Raw genomic sequence first — 15,812 nt, 5'->3', positions numbered from 1 at the left:
ACACATACTTCCTTGCTTGCTTACTCATAAAAAATGATTTTGTTAAATGTAAGTTTCTGAGACTTTAGAAGACATTACTGATTTATTAAGAACAGAAAGGGTTTTGTTTTGTTTTGTTTAACTATTATGATAGAGTGGTAGATTCAGCTATTGTAACTTATTTACCAGGGATCTCTTAAGATAATCACCATCACACATTTACAAGATGGCTAGCTCAAAAGGGATGTAAAATTGGGGTTTTCCCTTATATAAATTTAAGAACCCTGAGCAGGCTCCCTGGTGCTGAATCAACTAGCCAACAGTCAGCAGCTAAGAAAGCGGCCTTCAAATAGTATGTTTGTAATCCACTAATACATGTACCAATTTTCTTCTATTATTGAAATACTCAGATTCAACATTCTAACACATTTCACTTATTTAAAGGGGTATGAGTATCTTTTCATAGCCAAATCATATTTTAGGGTAACTATAACTTCTATAAGGTATGTTACCATTTTACTTCTGTTGGCATGAATAAAAGAGTTGATATATTAGAACCACCACGTGTTGGAAAAAAAAAAACCTGTTTAATTTTTCCATTATGATATATATGTAATTTATATATGCAAGTGTGGAAAATGGTCTACTCATTTGCTTAACTTTCCCATCCATCAAAGGACTAACGGTTGTGATTTTGAATAGTATTTCTGGCTAATACAAAACCTACTTTTGTATTGGCTAGAAATACTATTCAAATCACAACAGTTATTTTCCCATATACAAGGAGGAGGAAACAGTGCTGCAAGGAAGGTGAAGGAGTGGTACAGAGAAGGCAGAGGAGATGGGAGAACAGCAGGGCGGGTAGCAAGAGAAGAATTCTAAATGTAGCAAACTGCTTGTTTAAAATCTTTCACTAAATTATTTGTGAAAATACTAGAAGCCCAACAATCCAGAAGTAGCAACCTAATATTCAGCATCACAGAACATACTGCTGGAAAGGACGTGGGTGCCCCACCGTCTAGTCCGGGGCTCCTTCCATTGTATCACATTGACTAAGATTATCTTTGCTAATTTCCAAACACAGAATAACTGCGAGTAAAAGCTCCACCAGCCCATAAATCAAGCAGGGCTTATGAAAGGACATCATGACCTAAGGGTTTAATAACACTATTAATGATCTGAACTCTAGTAATTTGGAAAACCGGAATGACCAATAGCTCACCAATGGTAACCCAAGGACTTTTCAAGGCTTTCCCATAGATTCCCTCAAAGCCTTCTGTGAACTCTTGAGACACTGATAAACGGCAATACTGTGATTACTTAATGTATAGACTCAAAGAAAACTTGCAAAAGAAAGGGACACTACAATAAGAGGTGGCTATTTCCAGGAACACACCGAAGATTCTTTTCAGTCCCAATTTCAACATTTTGCAATATAACTTTATTAAAATAAAATTCACAAACACCACTGGCTAATGAAAGAGAGAGGAAAATGAACATAAAAATATTTACTTCATGATAATAGTAAACAGGGAAATGTATTCTAGATTCGAGCAAGATTGTTAGTAATCAAATGCTGAACTGAGTGGTTAAATGTAAACCCTAGCAATGTATGGATTTAGTTTTCCTAAGTCATTATTTTTCTGATGCTTTATCATAACTATATGGAGCTCAGCTAGCTCTTATTAACTAAATTCAATTCCCACTGAAATGTCAACAATATGCACAATAATGTTTCTTCTAGGAGACCCACAGGCCCATTTGATTACTTTTAGAAATAACAATAGTTAATAGTGTGACTTCAAGGTTGTTATTAAAACTTACTCATTTATATTTAAATATTTTTACTCTAAAAATGGAATTTATTTTTTAAGATCCTTGGTATCAAAAGTCAAAACTGATTTTTTTTTTTCTGTTGAAACCAAAAGCGTATGTACATAGAATTCTGAGAAAATGAAACCTTATCAGTAAGCTTGCACAGGTATAAACTTTTTGGTAAGGACAATTATAAAAAGAGGTCATCCTTAGGAATCTATTCAAAGTTAATGACCCTACAAAAAAAGAGAAAACTGCTAAGGTAAAGTTGTAAGGGTCTGCTTCCAGGTATCAGCATGCTCACCAAACATAGTTCACCAAGAATAGCCCAAGAGCATTGGAAAGGTTGTTCTTGAGCAATTCTGTTAGAAGGGGGGAAGCCAAAAGGAGTGTAGTTTTCTTCTTATGCAGGATAACAATATATTTTACACAACCCCTCATCTGAATTGAATATGGCTACCTGTTGTCTTCAAAACTGGAAAGAAAAATCGCCTATATTGACCTTTCTACTTAGAGCCAGTCTCTCTGAAGATCTGCTGTGTCTTCTAGAGTCTGTCAATCATAGTTTAAAATTACCTTGATTTGTTTTTTACCTGTATCAGAAAGGTGGCTAGTCTTACACAGGAGATCTAATTTTCGGTTCCACACACACAGGTCATTCCCACCAGAAAGCCAAACATCTACTCTCTGAAGAACAGTCAAACACTGCAAAATGTATTTGAAATGTATATCAGGTTAGAAATTCAAGCAGTCATTGTTCAGTGGTTTTAAAATACGTCCACAAGTTCTTTAACCCCTTCCTTCAATAAGTGGAGCTTATTTTTCCTTAGCAGAGCATGTGGGCACTACTAAGTGACTAGCTTCTACCAAACAGAATGTGGCAGGAGGAATGGTGTGTGACTTACAAGACTAAGTCATAAAAGACACTGTGGCCCCCTCCTTGTTCTCTCTTGGATTACATGCTCTAAGGTGAAGACACTCAAGTGATCACACGGAGAAATGTCCACCTAGCAAGGAGCTAAGGCCTCTGGGCAACTACCAGCACTAACTTGCCAAGCACGTAGGTGAGCCTCCTGGGAGGCAGCTCCTTCACCGCAGTCAGGCCTTCAGATAGCATGACCCTTGGGAGAGGCCCTGAACCAGAACCACCCAGATAAGATGGCTTCTAGTCCTGATCACAAACACTGTGAGATGGCAAATGTTTGTTGTTTTAAGCCACTAAGTTTTGAGGTAATTTGTTACTCAGTAATAAATTACTAATACACAATTGCTTAAACTCCGTTTTAAATCAAACTGAAACTATGACCTTGGTTTCTCTGTATCTGCAGAATAAGTAACACCTAAGTCTTCTCAATTCTATATGTTTGGTAGACTCAGGAAAGTGAGTGTTTCAAGTACCGCATAAGCCCTTGACCTTTAATAGTACTCTCCTTGCCCACTGACTCTAACTGAGAAAAAGAGCAAGAGCAAGAGAGAAGAGAAAATAAAAGGCAGAGAGTAACTTTGCCTAGGCTGAGTAGGGCTGCTTTTAAAACTGTTGGATTAAAATAGAGTTGAAAATAACTAATACAGTGGCCCTACCCTGTCTAATCTCTGAATTTTTTATGCCAGTATTTCATTTCTTTTTATTGCCAAACAGTATTCCACTGTGTGGGTATACATTGTGTTTATTCATCAGCTGATGGACATTTAGGTTGTTTCCCTTTTTGACTATTATGAATAATGTTTCTATGAACAATCACGTACAGATTTTTATATGGACTAACACTCTCCTATCTCTTGGGGATATACCGAGAAGTGAGACTGCTGGGTCAAATAATAATTCTGTAAGTGCTTTCCAAGGTGGTTGTACCATTCTAGATCCCACCAGCAATGTATGAAGGTTACAACTGCTCCACATTCTTACCAACACTTGTCTTTTAGATATGAAGCCACTCTAGTATGTATGAAATGGTACTTTACTGTGGTTTTGACTTGCATTTCTCTAATGACTAATGATGTTGAAACTCCTTTTCATGTGATTAGCTGACATTTGTTTATCTTCTTTGGAAAAATTTTTCTTTCAAATCTTTTGTCTGTTTTTACTTGGAGTATTTGCTTTTTTATTGTTGGATTCTTTATATATTGTAGACACAAGTCCCTTATCAGATATACGATTTGAAAATATTTTCTCCAATTCTGTGGGCTGTCTTTTCACTTTTAAGCACAAGAACTTTTCATTTTGATGAGATCCAATTTATCTTTTTTTGTTGTTGATATGCTTTTGATGTCTATTTAAGATACCTAGCTGAAGGTCACAAAGATCTGCTCCTATATTTCTCCCTAGATTTCTGTAGTTTCAGCTCTTACATTTGGGTCTTTGATCCATTTTAACTTTTGGATATGACATGAGGTAGAGATAAAATTTCATTATTTTGTATGTGGATGTCCAATTGACATAGCATCATTTTTTGAAGAGACTATTCTTTCTCCCATTAGAGGTTCTTGGCATGCTTGTCAAAAAATCAATTGGCTATGTGAGACTTTATTTCTGGACCTTTAATTCTATTCAATTGATCTGCATGTCTACCATTATGCCAATACCACAGTCTTGACTACTGTAGCTTCATATTGAGTTCTGAAGTTGGGAAGTGTGTCTTGGGACTTTGTTTTTCCATTTTAAGATTGTTTTGGCTATTCTGGGTCCCTTGCACTCCCACATGAATTTTAGAATCAGCTTGTCAATTTCTCGAAAAAAAAAAAAAAAAAAGTCAGTTACAATTTTGATAAAGATTGGGTTCAATCTGTAGATCAATGTGGGTAGTGGTAGAATCATAACAATAGTAAATCTGATCCATACTCTCAGGATGTCTTTCCATTTATTTAGATCTTTAATATCTTTCAACAGTGTTTTGTAGTTTGGGGTATATAAGTCTCATACTTCTTTAAATTTCTTCTAACAGTGATCGAGTATTACTACGTTGGCCAGGTTGGTCTTAAACTCCTGGCCTCAAGCAATCCTCCCACCCTGGGCTCCCAAAGTGCTAGGATTATAGTCATAAGACATCACACCCAGCCTGAATCTATTTCTGAGTATTTTATTCTTTTGGATGCTGCTGTAAATGGAATAATAGAATTATTTCTTAATTTCATTTTTGGATGTTCATTGCTAGTGAACAGAAATACAGTTGATTTCTGTGTGTTGATATTATATCCTTAAGCCTTGCTAAATCCATTCATTAGCCTGAATAGTTTGGTTGTGGACTTAGGATTTTCTATATACACAAGATCACGTCATTTGGGAGCAGAGATAGTTTTATTTCTTCTTTTCCAATATGGATATCATTTATTTTTTTATTGCCCAACTACCCTAGCTGGAACCTCCAGTACAATGTTAAACAGATGTGCTGAGAGCAGACATCCTTATCTTGTTCCTGATCTTTGGGGGAAATTATTTGTCCTTCACCATTTTTTTTTCTTTTGGAGACAGGGTCTCCCTCTATCACCCAGGCTAGGGTGCAGTGGAACAACTGCAACTGCAGCCTCAAACTCCTGGACTCAAGGGATCCTTCCACCTCAGCCTCCCAAGTAACTGGGATTACAGGCATGTCGTGCCACTAGGCCTGACTGATTTTCCTTTTCTTTTTTTTTAAATTGTACTTTAAGTTCTGGGGTACATGTGCAGATCTTGCAGGATTGTTGCATGGGTACACATATGCCATGGTGGTTTGCTCTCTCCATCCCCCTGTCACCTACATCAGGCATTTCTCCCAATGTTATCCCTCCCCAACATCCCCACCCACTGCTGTCCTTCCCCTAGCCCCCCACCCCACAACAGACCCCAGTGTATGATGTTCCCCTCCCTGTACCAAGTGTTCACATTGTTCAACACCTGTCTATGAGTGAGAACATGCATTGTTTGGTTTTCTGTTCTTGTGTCAGTTTGCTGAGAATGATGGTTTCTAGATTCATCCATGTCCCTACAAAGGATATGAACTCATCCTTTTTTATGGATGCAAGTATTCCGTGGTGTATATGTGCCACATTTTTCTTGTCCAGTCTATCATGGATGGGCATTTGGGTTGGTTCCAAGTCTTTGCTATTGTAAACAGTGCCGAAATGAACATACATATGCATGCGTCTTTATCATAGAACGATTTATAATCCTTTGGGTATATACCCAGTAATGGGATTGCTGGGTCAAATGGAATTTGTATTTCTAAACTGTTGAGGAATCGCCACACTGTCTTCCACAATGGTTGAACTGACACTCCCACCAACAGTGTAAAAGTGTTTCTATTTCTCTGCATCCTCTCCAGCATCTGTTGTCTCCAGATTTTTTAATGATCGCCATTCTAACTGGCGTGAGATGGTATCGCAATGTAGTTTTGATTTGCATTTCTCTAATGACCAGAGATGATGAGCATTTTTTCATATGTTTGGTGGCTGCATACATGCCTTCTTTTGAAAAGAGTCTTTTCTTATTTTTCACCCACTTTTGAATGGGTTTGTTTTTCTCTTGTAGATCTACTTTAGTTCTTTGTAGATTCTGGAAATTAGCCCTTTGTCAGATGGGTAGATTGCAAAAATTTTCTCCCATTCTGTTGGTTGCCAGTTCACTCTAATGATAGTTTCTTTTGCTATGCAGAAACTCTTAAGTGTAATCAGATCCCATTTGTCTATTTTGGCTTTTGTTGCCATTGCTTTTGGTATTTTAGTCATGAACTCCTTGCCTATGCCTATGTCCTGAATGGTTTTGTCTAGGTTTTCTTCTAGGGTTTTTATGGTGTTAGGTCTTATGTTTAGATCTTTAATCCATTTGGAGTTAATTTTAGTGTAAGGTGTTAAGGAAGGGGTCCAGTTTCAGCTTTTGGCACATGGCTAGCCAGTCTTCCCAACTCCATTTATTGAACACGGAATCCTTTCCCTATTGCCTGTTTTTGTCAGTTTGTCCAAGATCAGATAGTTGTAGATGTGTGGCGTTACTTCCGAGGCCTCTGTTCTGTTCCATTGGTCTATATCTCTGTTTTGGTACCATCATCATGCTGTTTTGATTACTGTAGCCTTGTAGTATAGTTTGAATTCACGTAGCGTGATTTCTCCAGCTTTGTTCTCTTTGCTTAGGATTGTCTTGGCTATGTGGGCTCTCTTTTGGTTCCATATGAAGCGTAAGGTGGTTTTTTCCAGTTCTGTGAAGAGGGTTATAGGTATCTTGATGGGGACACCACTGAATCTATAAATGACTTTGGGCAGTATGGCCATTTTCTCAATATTGATTCTTCCTAACCAGGAACATGGGATGTGCCTTGGGGTTGCTCTTCTTGAGGAATATCTTTGTGGCATTCTCTTTCTTTCCTGGACTTGAATATTGGCCTGCCTTGCTAAGTTGGGGAAGTTCTCCTGGATAATATTCTAGAGTGTTTTCCAGCTTGGATTCATTCTCCCCGTCACATTCAGGTACACCGATCAAGCATAGATTAGGTCTTTTCACATAATCCCATATTTCTTGGAGGCTTTGTTCGTTTCTTTTCACTCTCTTTTTCTCTAATCTTGCCTTCTCATTTTATTTCATTGAGTTGATCTTCAATCTGATATCCTTTATTCTGCTTGATATATTCGGCTATTGAAACTTGTATACACTTTGTGAAGTTCTCATGCTGTGTTTTTTAGTTCTATCAAATCAGTTATTTTCTTCTCTAAGCTGGCTTTTCTAGTTCGCATTTCATCTAACCTTTCTTCAAGGTTTTTAGTGTCTTTGCATTGGGTTAGAACATGTTCCTTTAGCTCACAGATTGTTACTACCCACTTTCTGAAGCCTGCTTCTGTCAATTCATTAAACTCATTCTCCATACTGTTTTGTTCCCTTGCTGGTGAGGAGTTGTGATCCCTTGGAGGAGGAGAGGCATTTTGGTCTTTGATGGTTTTATCCGTTTTGTGCTGGTTTCTTCCCATCTTCATGGATCTTTGAAGTTGGTGATTGCTGATGGGGTCTCTGAGTGGACATCCTTTCTGTTGATGTTGAAGCTATTTCTTTTGGTTTTTTAGTTTTCCTTCTAACAGTCTGGTCCCTCTGCTGTAGGACTGCTGGAGGTCCATTCCAGACCTTGCTTGCTGGGGAACCACCCGTGGGGTTTGCAGTACAGCAACGATTGCTGCCTGATGTTTCCTCTGATTGCTTTGTCACAGAAGGGTACCCGCCACGTGTCAGCCAGAGCTCTCCTGTATGAAGGGTCTTTTGGTTATACAGGGGGCAGGGAGTCACTTGAGGAGGCAATCTGTCCCTTGTCTGCCTGCAGAGGCACTGCTGAGCTGTCACAGACTCAGTCCAGCTGCTGTGTAAGCTTCCTCTGGCTTTTGTTTACACAGGTAGGTTTAGATCCGCCTCAGCAATGGCAGACGCCCTTCCCCCAACCAAGCTCAATCATCTCAGGTTGAGCTCGAACTGATGTGCTGGTTGCGAAACTCTCATGCAAGAGGGCTTCAGTTTGCTGGTCTTTGTAGGGGTGGGACCTGCCCAGCCTTATCACCTGGTTTCAGCTCCCCTTCTTTCTAGGGAGTAGGTAGCTCTGTTCTGCAGGCACTCTCAGTGCTAGCCAAAATGTCTGCCCAGATCTGTGCCAGCAATCCACAGCACCAGCCGGAGCTGCCCTTCAGATCCGTGCTGTTAATTTGGGGCACTTTTCAGCCTGGCAGGGATCTCCTGGTCTGTGGGTTGCAGAGCCCATGGGAGAAGTGCAGTATCTGAACCAGAGTGCAGTAGGGGGGGGAAAGTTCCTGATCCTCCAGTCAGTTGCACTTCCCAGGTGAGGCAGTGCCCCACCCTGCCTCGGTTTGCCATCCTTGGGCTACACTCACTGTCCAACCAGTCCCACTGAAATGAACCTGGTACCTCAGTTGGAAATACAGAGCTCTCTCTCCTTCTGCGTCTCTTGCTGGGAACTGTGCTCTAGAGCTGTTCCTATTCAGCTATCTTGGCAGAATCCCCTCTTTATTTTTTGGTAGAGAAGAAGTTTCACCATGTTGCTAAGGCTGGTCTTGAACTCCTGAGCTCAAGTGATCCACTCACCTTGGTCTCCCAAAGTGCTGGAATTGCAGGCATGAGCCACCACACTCAGCCTCGCCTTTCACCATTAATATGAAATTAGCTATGAGATTTTCACAGATGCCCTTTATTAGGCTGAGGAAATTCTCATCTATTCCTAATTTGTTGAGTATTTTTATCACAAGAGGGTGTTGTCGAGTTTGTCAAATGCTTTCTGTTTCTATTCCGACGATCCTGTGGTTTTTGTCCTTTATTCTTACTATGGTATCTGCTTCCTTTTTAGATGTCGCTGGATTTGGTTTGATAATATTTTGTTGAGAATAATATATGGTTTTGTTTCTTAACATTTTACCACTAGCGTTTTCCTCTTTTAATATTCTTCTGAAATATAATTTTTAGTATATATATCTACCATAATTTATTTTCTTATAGGACATGTAGGGCACTTCCAATCATCCATTTATAAAAATGTATTTGTAGTACACATTTCTGTTCATAAATCTCTGCCCTATTATCTGATTATTTCCTTTAAAGAGTTTTCTAGAATATCACTGGATTAATGCCTATAATAATTTCTTTAGATTCATTCATAATGCCAAACTACTTTCTGGGAAGATCATATCAATTTATAGTCTCAATATGCAATAAAGTGCCAATTTCACTATGTCCTTGCTAACATCAACCCCTATAAAATTTTTTGCTAGTGCAAAAACTAAATAATAGTATTTCTTATATTAGGGATATAAATTTCTTTGATAAACTATCTATTCAAGAACAACTTAACCACTGAACTAAATGAATGCAATGCTATTTTTTTTTTTTAGCAATATTTGTGTGAAACAGGATTACAGCAGGAGAAAACAAATACAAATATGTAGCTGATTCACATTATAGTAAAACCCCTTTTAAAACTACTTTCAGTATACTGGAATAAGATACTTTTTATGTGACCAGTTCCCATAGCCAATCCATAACACAGTTTACCAAAGGAATTTCCCACAAATACATTAAATTTTTTCTCCTCCTTTGTTCCTTCATGCCACATCTTTTCATTGGAAACTTAATGACCTTAGTTTTTCAGACAGCAAGAATATTTTTAAAGGAATGTAAAAGGTGCATCATTTAGGTCACATAAAGTATAGAGATTTTAGTCAAGTCAATACTTTAATGACTTCTTTAAAAATCCATTGTTAAGTTAGATATAAGCATATATAGTATATGGCACTTTCTTCCCCTGAAACTTTACTAAGTTGATACTTTTAACAGCACAGTGCCATGAGATGGCTACTACTGGCACACAGCAATTCTTTTTACATTAAGAAGAAAAGGAACAAAAGAGTTAGCTCCAATATAAAGAAGCAGTTCTCCTTAAAGTAAATGAAGGAGCATCTAATACTACTACTACCTTTTCCAAAACTTGGTTACATTACTAAAAAACAGCGGTACTTTCTCCAAACAAGGTAAGTTCTGTAAAAATCATAAGCAACCCAGTATTACCTATGTTTATTTCTCTAAAATGTAGCAGAGTTCCTGTCATATAATAAGCCCCAATTAATATTTGTTTATAAAATGAATAACCCAACAGTAGCAGCAAATTAGCCATATAAGATTTTTAGTTTTGAAACTAAGTAACTGACATGTCCTACCTTTATGACCTTAGAGAAGGTGGAGGTCAAGGGACAAATAACTGTAAATTTTAAATTCAAAGTATAAAAAAAAAAAACAGACCAGCTACTATTGTGGTCATTCTGCAAGTAACATTTCTTCCTAGAATTACCTATAAAAACATACCAGGTACTACCTTTTTGCTTATCATGCTATAGGGATTATCCCTTGCTCTAAACTCAAATTGAAACATTCTACCACTTAATATATATGCTCTCAAAAATCTGGTCTTAGAAGAATCAAATGACAACAGGTGTGTGAAATAATTCGTAAGACCCACAAAAGTAATTTCCTCTAACTTTTTAAACCATGTCTTCTCAGACAAAAACAGACTGCCACATTTAAGGTTTTACCTTTACAGTAGACTGGAAACAAGATATTCTCTGAACTTGTCTCCCGTTATCACTGTCCCACACCTAAATTTATGTTAAGGAACAATTTCTAAACAGAATTTTAAAATCTTAATTATGAGATAACTTTTCTAATTAACAATTAAACCACAAAAATGTTAAGCAGTTAGAAAATCTTTAAATAAATCATAAAATAGTTAGTGTTTATACTACCACAAAAATGAATTCATACAGTGAGTCATCGACTTAACAGAGCAGGCTTATGATCTAAAATAAGTTTGAAGTAAATTTTACTATCAAATTATTTGAAAATGTCAACAGAATGCGTGGTCTGAAATACTGAATCTTTACAAGGACCACATATTGCAACTATTTAAAGTTTATTCTCCAGAATAGTCTACCATAATCTAATAAGCGTGAACATAAAGTACTTATACCAAAAACTATCATGTCCATTAATATTTACTGAAAGCTCCCTATAATGTGGATAGAATGATTTACTACTGTTATCTTGATTTGAGAAGACACTAACAGTGTATTACTATTACCTGAATATGCATTTAATATAATCAGAGGGCCTCTCATAAAACACCAAGTTTAGTTTGACTTAAGCAACACAATGATTTTCAAACTTTTACACCATTTCCTGTAGTAAGAAATACATTTTACACCATGTCTGAAAACAAATTTACATACATATATATACTATATACATACATACACATACTATATACATGCATATACAAATGTATATGCATGTATTAAAAATTGAACCTAATTTTACAAACTAGTTAACCTTATCATGTCCAATGCCTTTTGTTATATTTGTATTATACAGATGTGCCTGGACTTAGAGAAACAATAAACCCATTCTAACTGGAAAATATTGTAAATTGAAATGCATTTAACACATCTATCAAACATTGTAGCTTAGCCTGGCCTAACTTATATGTGCTTAGAACACTTACAAAAGCCTACAGTTGGACGAAAAAATAAGTCATCTGGCAACACAGTAACTGTAGAGTAAGGCTGTTTACCCTTGAGATCTCATAGTTGACCAGGAGCTGTAGCTCCAGGCTGCTGCTGCACAGCACTGGGAAAGACGATTGTCCCATGTATCACTAGTGTGGGAAAATATCAAACTTCAATATTCAAAGTACAGTTTGCACTTAATGCAGCTCACTTTCACACCATCATAAAGTTGAAAAATTGTAAGTCAAACCACCCAGGGTGGGGACTATCTATATTCTGTGTCATGTTTTAGATGGGTCTAGATTATGAGAATTGCATTGTATGTATATAACACACTAAAGAAAGTGCTAGCATATAAAAAGTGCTCCCAGTAATTATGAAATGTTTTCTGGCCTTACATTTACCAGAATTCTAGTAGTATCTCACAGCCTTTTCACTTATTTCACTATTCGCAAGCTGAATGTTTAATATTCAGTAACTTGGGCTCTTAAGGCTTTAAAAAATTACCTACCTGACCAGACGCAGTGGTTCATGCCTGTAATCCCAGTACTTTGGGAGGCCAAGGCAAGTAAATTATGAGGTTAAGAGATAGAGACCATCCTGGCCAACATGGTGAAACCCTGTCTCTCTACTAAAAATAAAAAAATTAGCTGGGTGTGGTGGTGCACAGCTATAGTCCCAGCTACTCGGGAGGGTGTGGCAGGAGAATCACTTGAACTCGGGAGGCAGAGGTTGCAGTGAGCTGAGATCGCAGCACTGCACTCTAGCCTGGTGACAGAGTGAAACTCAGTCTCAAAAAAAAAAAAAATTATCTACTTCAGCATTTAATGAAGAAAGCTTTTTACGGGTTGAGTATCCCTTATCCAAAATGCTTAAGATGACAGTGTTTCTGATTTTTTTTTTTTTTTTTTTTTTGGAATTTAGAATATGTACATTATCATAATGAGCTATCTTGGGGATGGAATCCATGTCTAAACACAAAATTCATTTATTTTCATATATACCTTATACACATAACCTGAAGGTAGTTTTATACAGTATTTTTGGTAATTCTGTGCATTAAACAAAATTTTGACTGCAACCTGTCACATGATGTCAGATAGAAAATCTTCCACTTGTGGCATCACATCAGTGCTTAAAAAGTTTTGGATTTTGGAGCATTTCAGATTTTGGATTTTCAGATTAGGGATGCTCAACCTGTAGTAAAAACCCAAACAGAGTAAATTTAGAACTCATCTGGGTAAAAGAGACTGCCAAATAAGTGGCCTAGAATTTTTTCTAACAACAAAAGTCATTCAGCAAAGGAAATGAGTCCACACTGTCACTTACAGGTAAAATTCATAGTGACACTGTCCCAGCTAACTGTACTAACTTCTGTACTATAATTTTAATCACTGCCTCAAAATATTGTTATGTCTTAGTAGTGGTCTAATAAAAAGAATTTTGAATTCTATTTTTGCAAAAATTACACTGATACTGAAAAAGAGAGCGTTAAGTCCATAAAATATTTGCCTTTATAAAGCAGTAGTAATAAAGCAACTCTGACCTAACCATCTGAATGAATTTTATGCCCTTGTTTATGCTGTATCGTAATCACACACAAATATAATATATATATGTGTTCGTGTATATATGTGTGTATGTATAGAATTTATTCCCATTTAAACCTTTTCTTGACATTTTTTCAGCTATAAACCGTCTAGAAACCACTTCAGTTGATGAACTCATTTAAAGCATGTTAGAGTCTGTGTCTTGGTTCTTTAAGAGCCCAAGAAACACCTATACCTTTGGGCTTACTCCAAAACTTAATTTCACCAATGCTTGAAATTTTTTAAACATAACTTCCAGATAAGCATATACTTATGCTTATCTTGGCTGGGCATGGTGGCTCACGCCTGTAATCCCTCCTTTGGGAGGCCAAGGAGGGAAGATCACGAGGTCAGAAGTTCAAGACCAGCCAGGCCAATAAAGTGAAACCTCGTCTCTACTAAAAATACAAAAAAAATTAGCCAGGTGTGGTGGCATACGCCTGTAGTCCCAGCTACTTGGGAGTAGCTTGAACCCAGGAGGCAGAGGTTGTAGTGAGATCATACCACTGCACTCCAGCCTGGGTGACAGCAAGATTCTGTCTCAAAAAAAAAAAAAAGAAAGAAAGAAAGAAAAAGAAAAAAAGAAAGAAAAATTAATCTGACACCTTTAAAAAAAAAAAAATGAAAGACTATAGTTATCCATAGCACTTGACTCTGGACTTCACAAATCCAGTTCCTCATACAGATATCAAAGAGCTAAGTCTGTTTACAGAAAACATTTTATGAAGGCAGTATTGTATAGTGGTTCAGAGCTCTGACTCTGCAGTCAGACTACTTGCCAGTTCCGCCCTACACTGGCTGTGTGCCTTGAGGAAGTTACTCAACCTCTCTGTGACTCATATTTTTAAGTCCACATTCTCCCATTTCCCCAATTTTATACAACCTGATGGAGTAACTCTGGAAAGAACAGCATTAGTCATGGAGTTTCCATCAATCAGAAGCTTTAACCTCCTATTTCCAGTCTAATACTTTTCAGATGCCTAATAAATGGTATCTTATAAATAACAGAACAAAATCATTTTTGCTAAAACAAGAATATACAGACAAGACCCTATCAGCTAAAGACTATGTAGTGGCTCGTTGGGCCATTATAGCACGTTCATTTCTTCCAGATTAAAGGATATAATAACTGTTCTATCAGCAGAGGCTGTCAAGATGAGTTGCTTTTCTTCACAAGATTCCAAGGAAGGAAATGAAATAATAGCTGTTATCTTTTGAGTGTGTCCATTCAGTTCTAGAAGTTTTTCACCTGTCTGAAATACCATAAAAATGTTAATAGGCTTAGCTTTCACAATTTAGATAATCATAAATGACAACATTAAGTAGAACTGCCATATAGAAGATACATATACATTCCATTTAAAATTACTTTTTCAGAATTTATTTAATTTGGGCAATCACACAAAATGTAAACAAATGCTGAAAGAATAGCCATAAACAATTTTGATTATTTTCTAATACAAAAATGCTAATTTTTAGTGTATTTTTATAAAAAATGTTAAGGAGTATTCTTTTTTCTAAATTTCAAAAATGTAATTGTGTAAATTAAGCATAAAAACATCAGTAACTTAATTTGTAGGAAAAAAATAGGGAGTCCTCATTGTCCAAGTATTTGTTATTTAAGTCTTCACAATTATAAGGTTGTAGAAGAAAACCAAAGTCAGCATAACAACTGTATACGTATCTACACACACAAATATATATATATACACACGTACATATCTCCACTAGTTTGTTAACCACTTAGAAAGTTAGTCACCACTCCATCTCTATTTAACACCAACATCTATTCCTACCCATCCAATGTCTTCATCCATCAGTCTCTAATTTTCCAAGCAGTAAATATGCAAAAATACAAGTAAGTTGCAAATCTTTCCAAGATTGCAGGATTTCATGAATGTGGTGAAAATAATGTTAAAGAACTACTTTTATCACAGGCAAAGCCATTGAAAAATAAAGATCTGACAGAGTCAGACTAGATAACAATCCAAAATAAAGGCAAAAGGAAGATAAATACTTCAGAAAAGAATAATTTGAGTAACAAATGATCAGGAAGAGAGGCTCTGGAGAAACTTAGTGAAGACTTAAGTATTTATTTTTTTTTAAAAAAGTCTTTTGTAATATTATTAAGTCAAACATGAGAAGAATGTTATATTATGCTATCATACAATGTTGAAAGAAAACTTGTGTGTCTCACAAAAATCAACACAATTCATTTATTCATTTTGGATGAATTCATTTATTCATTTTTAAGCTATCAGGGCATAGCTACTGATAACATAAATTTTGTTAAGTAAGATTAAAATTTTGTATTTTTAAAATTTTCATAATTTGGCATTTGTTTCTTAGGAAAAAATCTTTCTTTTTTTTTTTTTTTTTTTTTTGGAGACAGTCTCACTGTGTCACCCAGGCTGGAGTGCA

The 15,812-nt window shown here is 36.5% G+C and overlaps 1 protein-coding gene across 2 annotated transcripts in view; it reads right to left on the bottom strand.

Annotated features, from left to right (window-relative positions):
* WDR41 (WD repeat domain 41) overlaps positions 1-15,812 on the bottom strand; it is a 55,152-nt gene that overhangs the window by 21,847 nt on the left and 17,493 nt on the right. For both annotated transcript variants that reach the window (XM_032277755.1, XM_032277763.1), the window contains exons 4-6: positions 14,516-14,644; positions 10,834-10,896; positions 2,388-2,499 (exon numbers count right to left, since the gene is read on the bottom strand). In XM_032277755.1, the coding sequence (XP_032133646.1) occupies positions 2,388-2,499; positions 10,834-10,896; positions 14,516-14,644 (304 nt within the window). The remainder of the gene's footprint in view (positions 1-2,387; positions 2,500-10,833; positions 10,897-14,515; positions 14,645-15,812) is intronic.

The sequence above is a fragment of the Sapajus apella genome, unplaced genomic scaffold, assembly GCF_009761245.1.
Source record: "Sapajus apella isolate SASKATOON/1434 unplaced genomic scaffold, GSC_monkey_1.0 scaffold1, whole genome shotgun sequence".
Lineage (NCBI taxonomy): Eukaryota > Metazoa > Chordata > Mammalia > Primates > Cebidae > Sapajus > Sapajus apella.
Note: the sequence above shows the minus strand (reverse complement) of the source record. Positions and strands in the feature narration are given on the sequence as shown.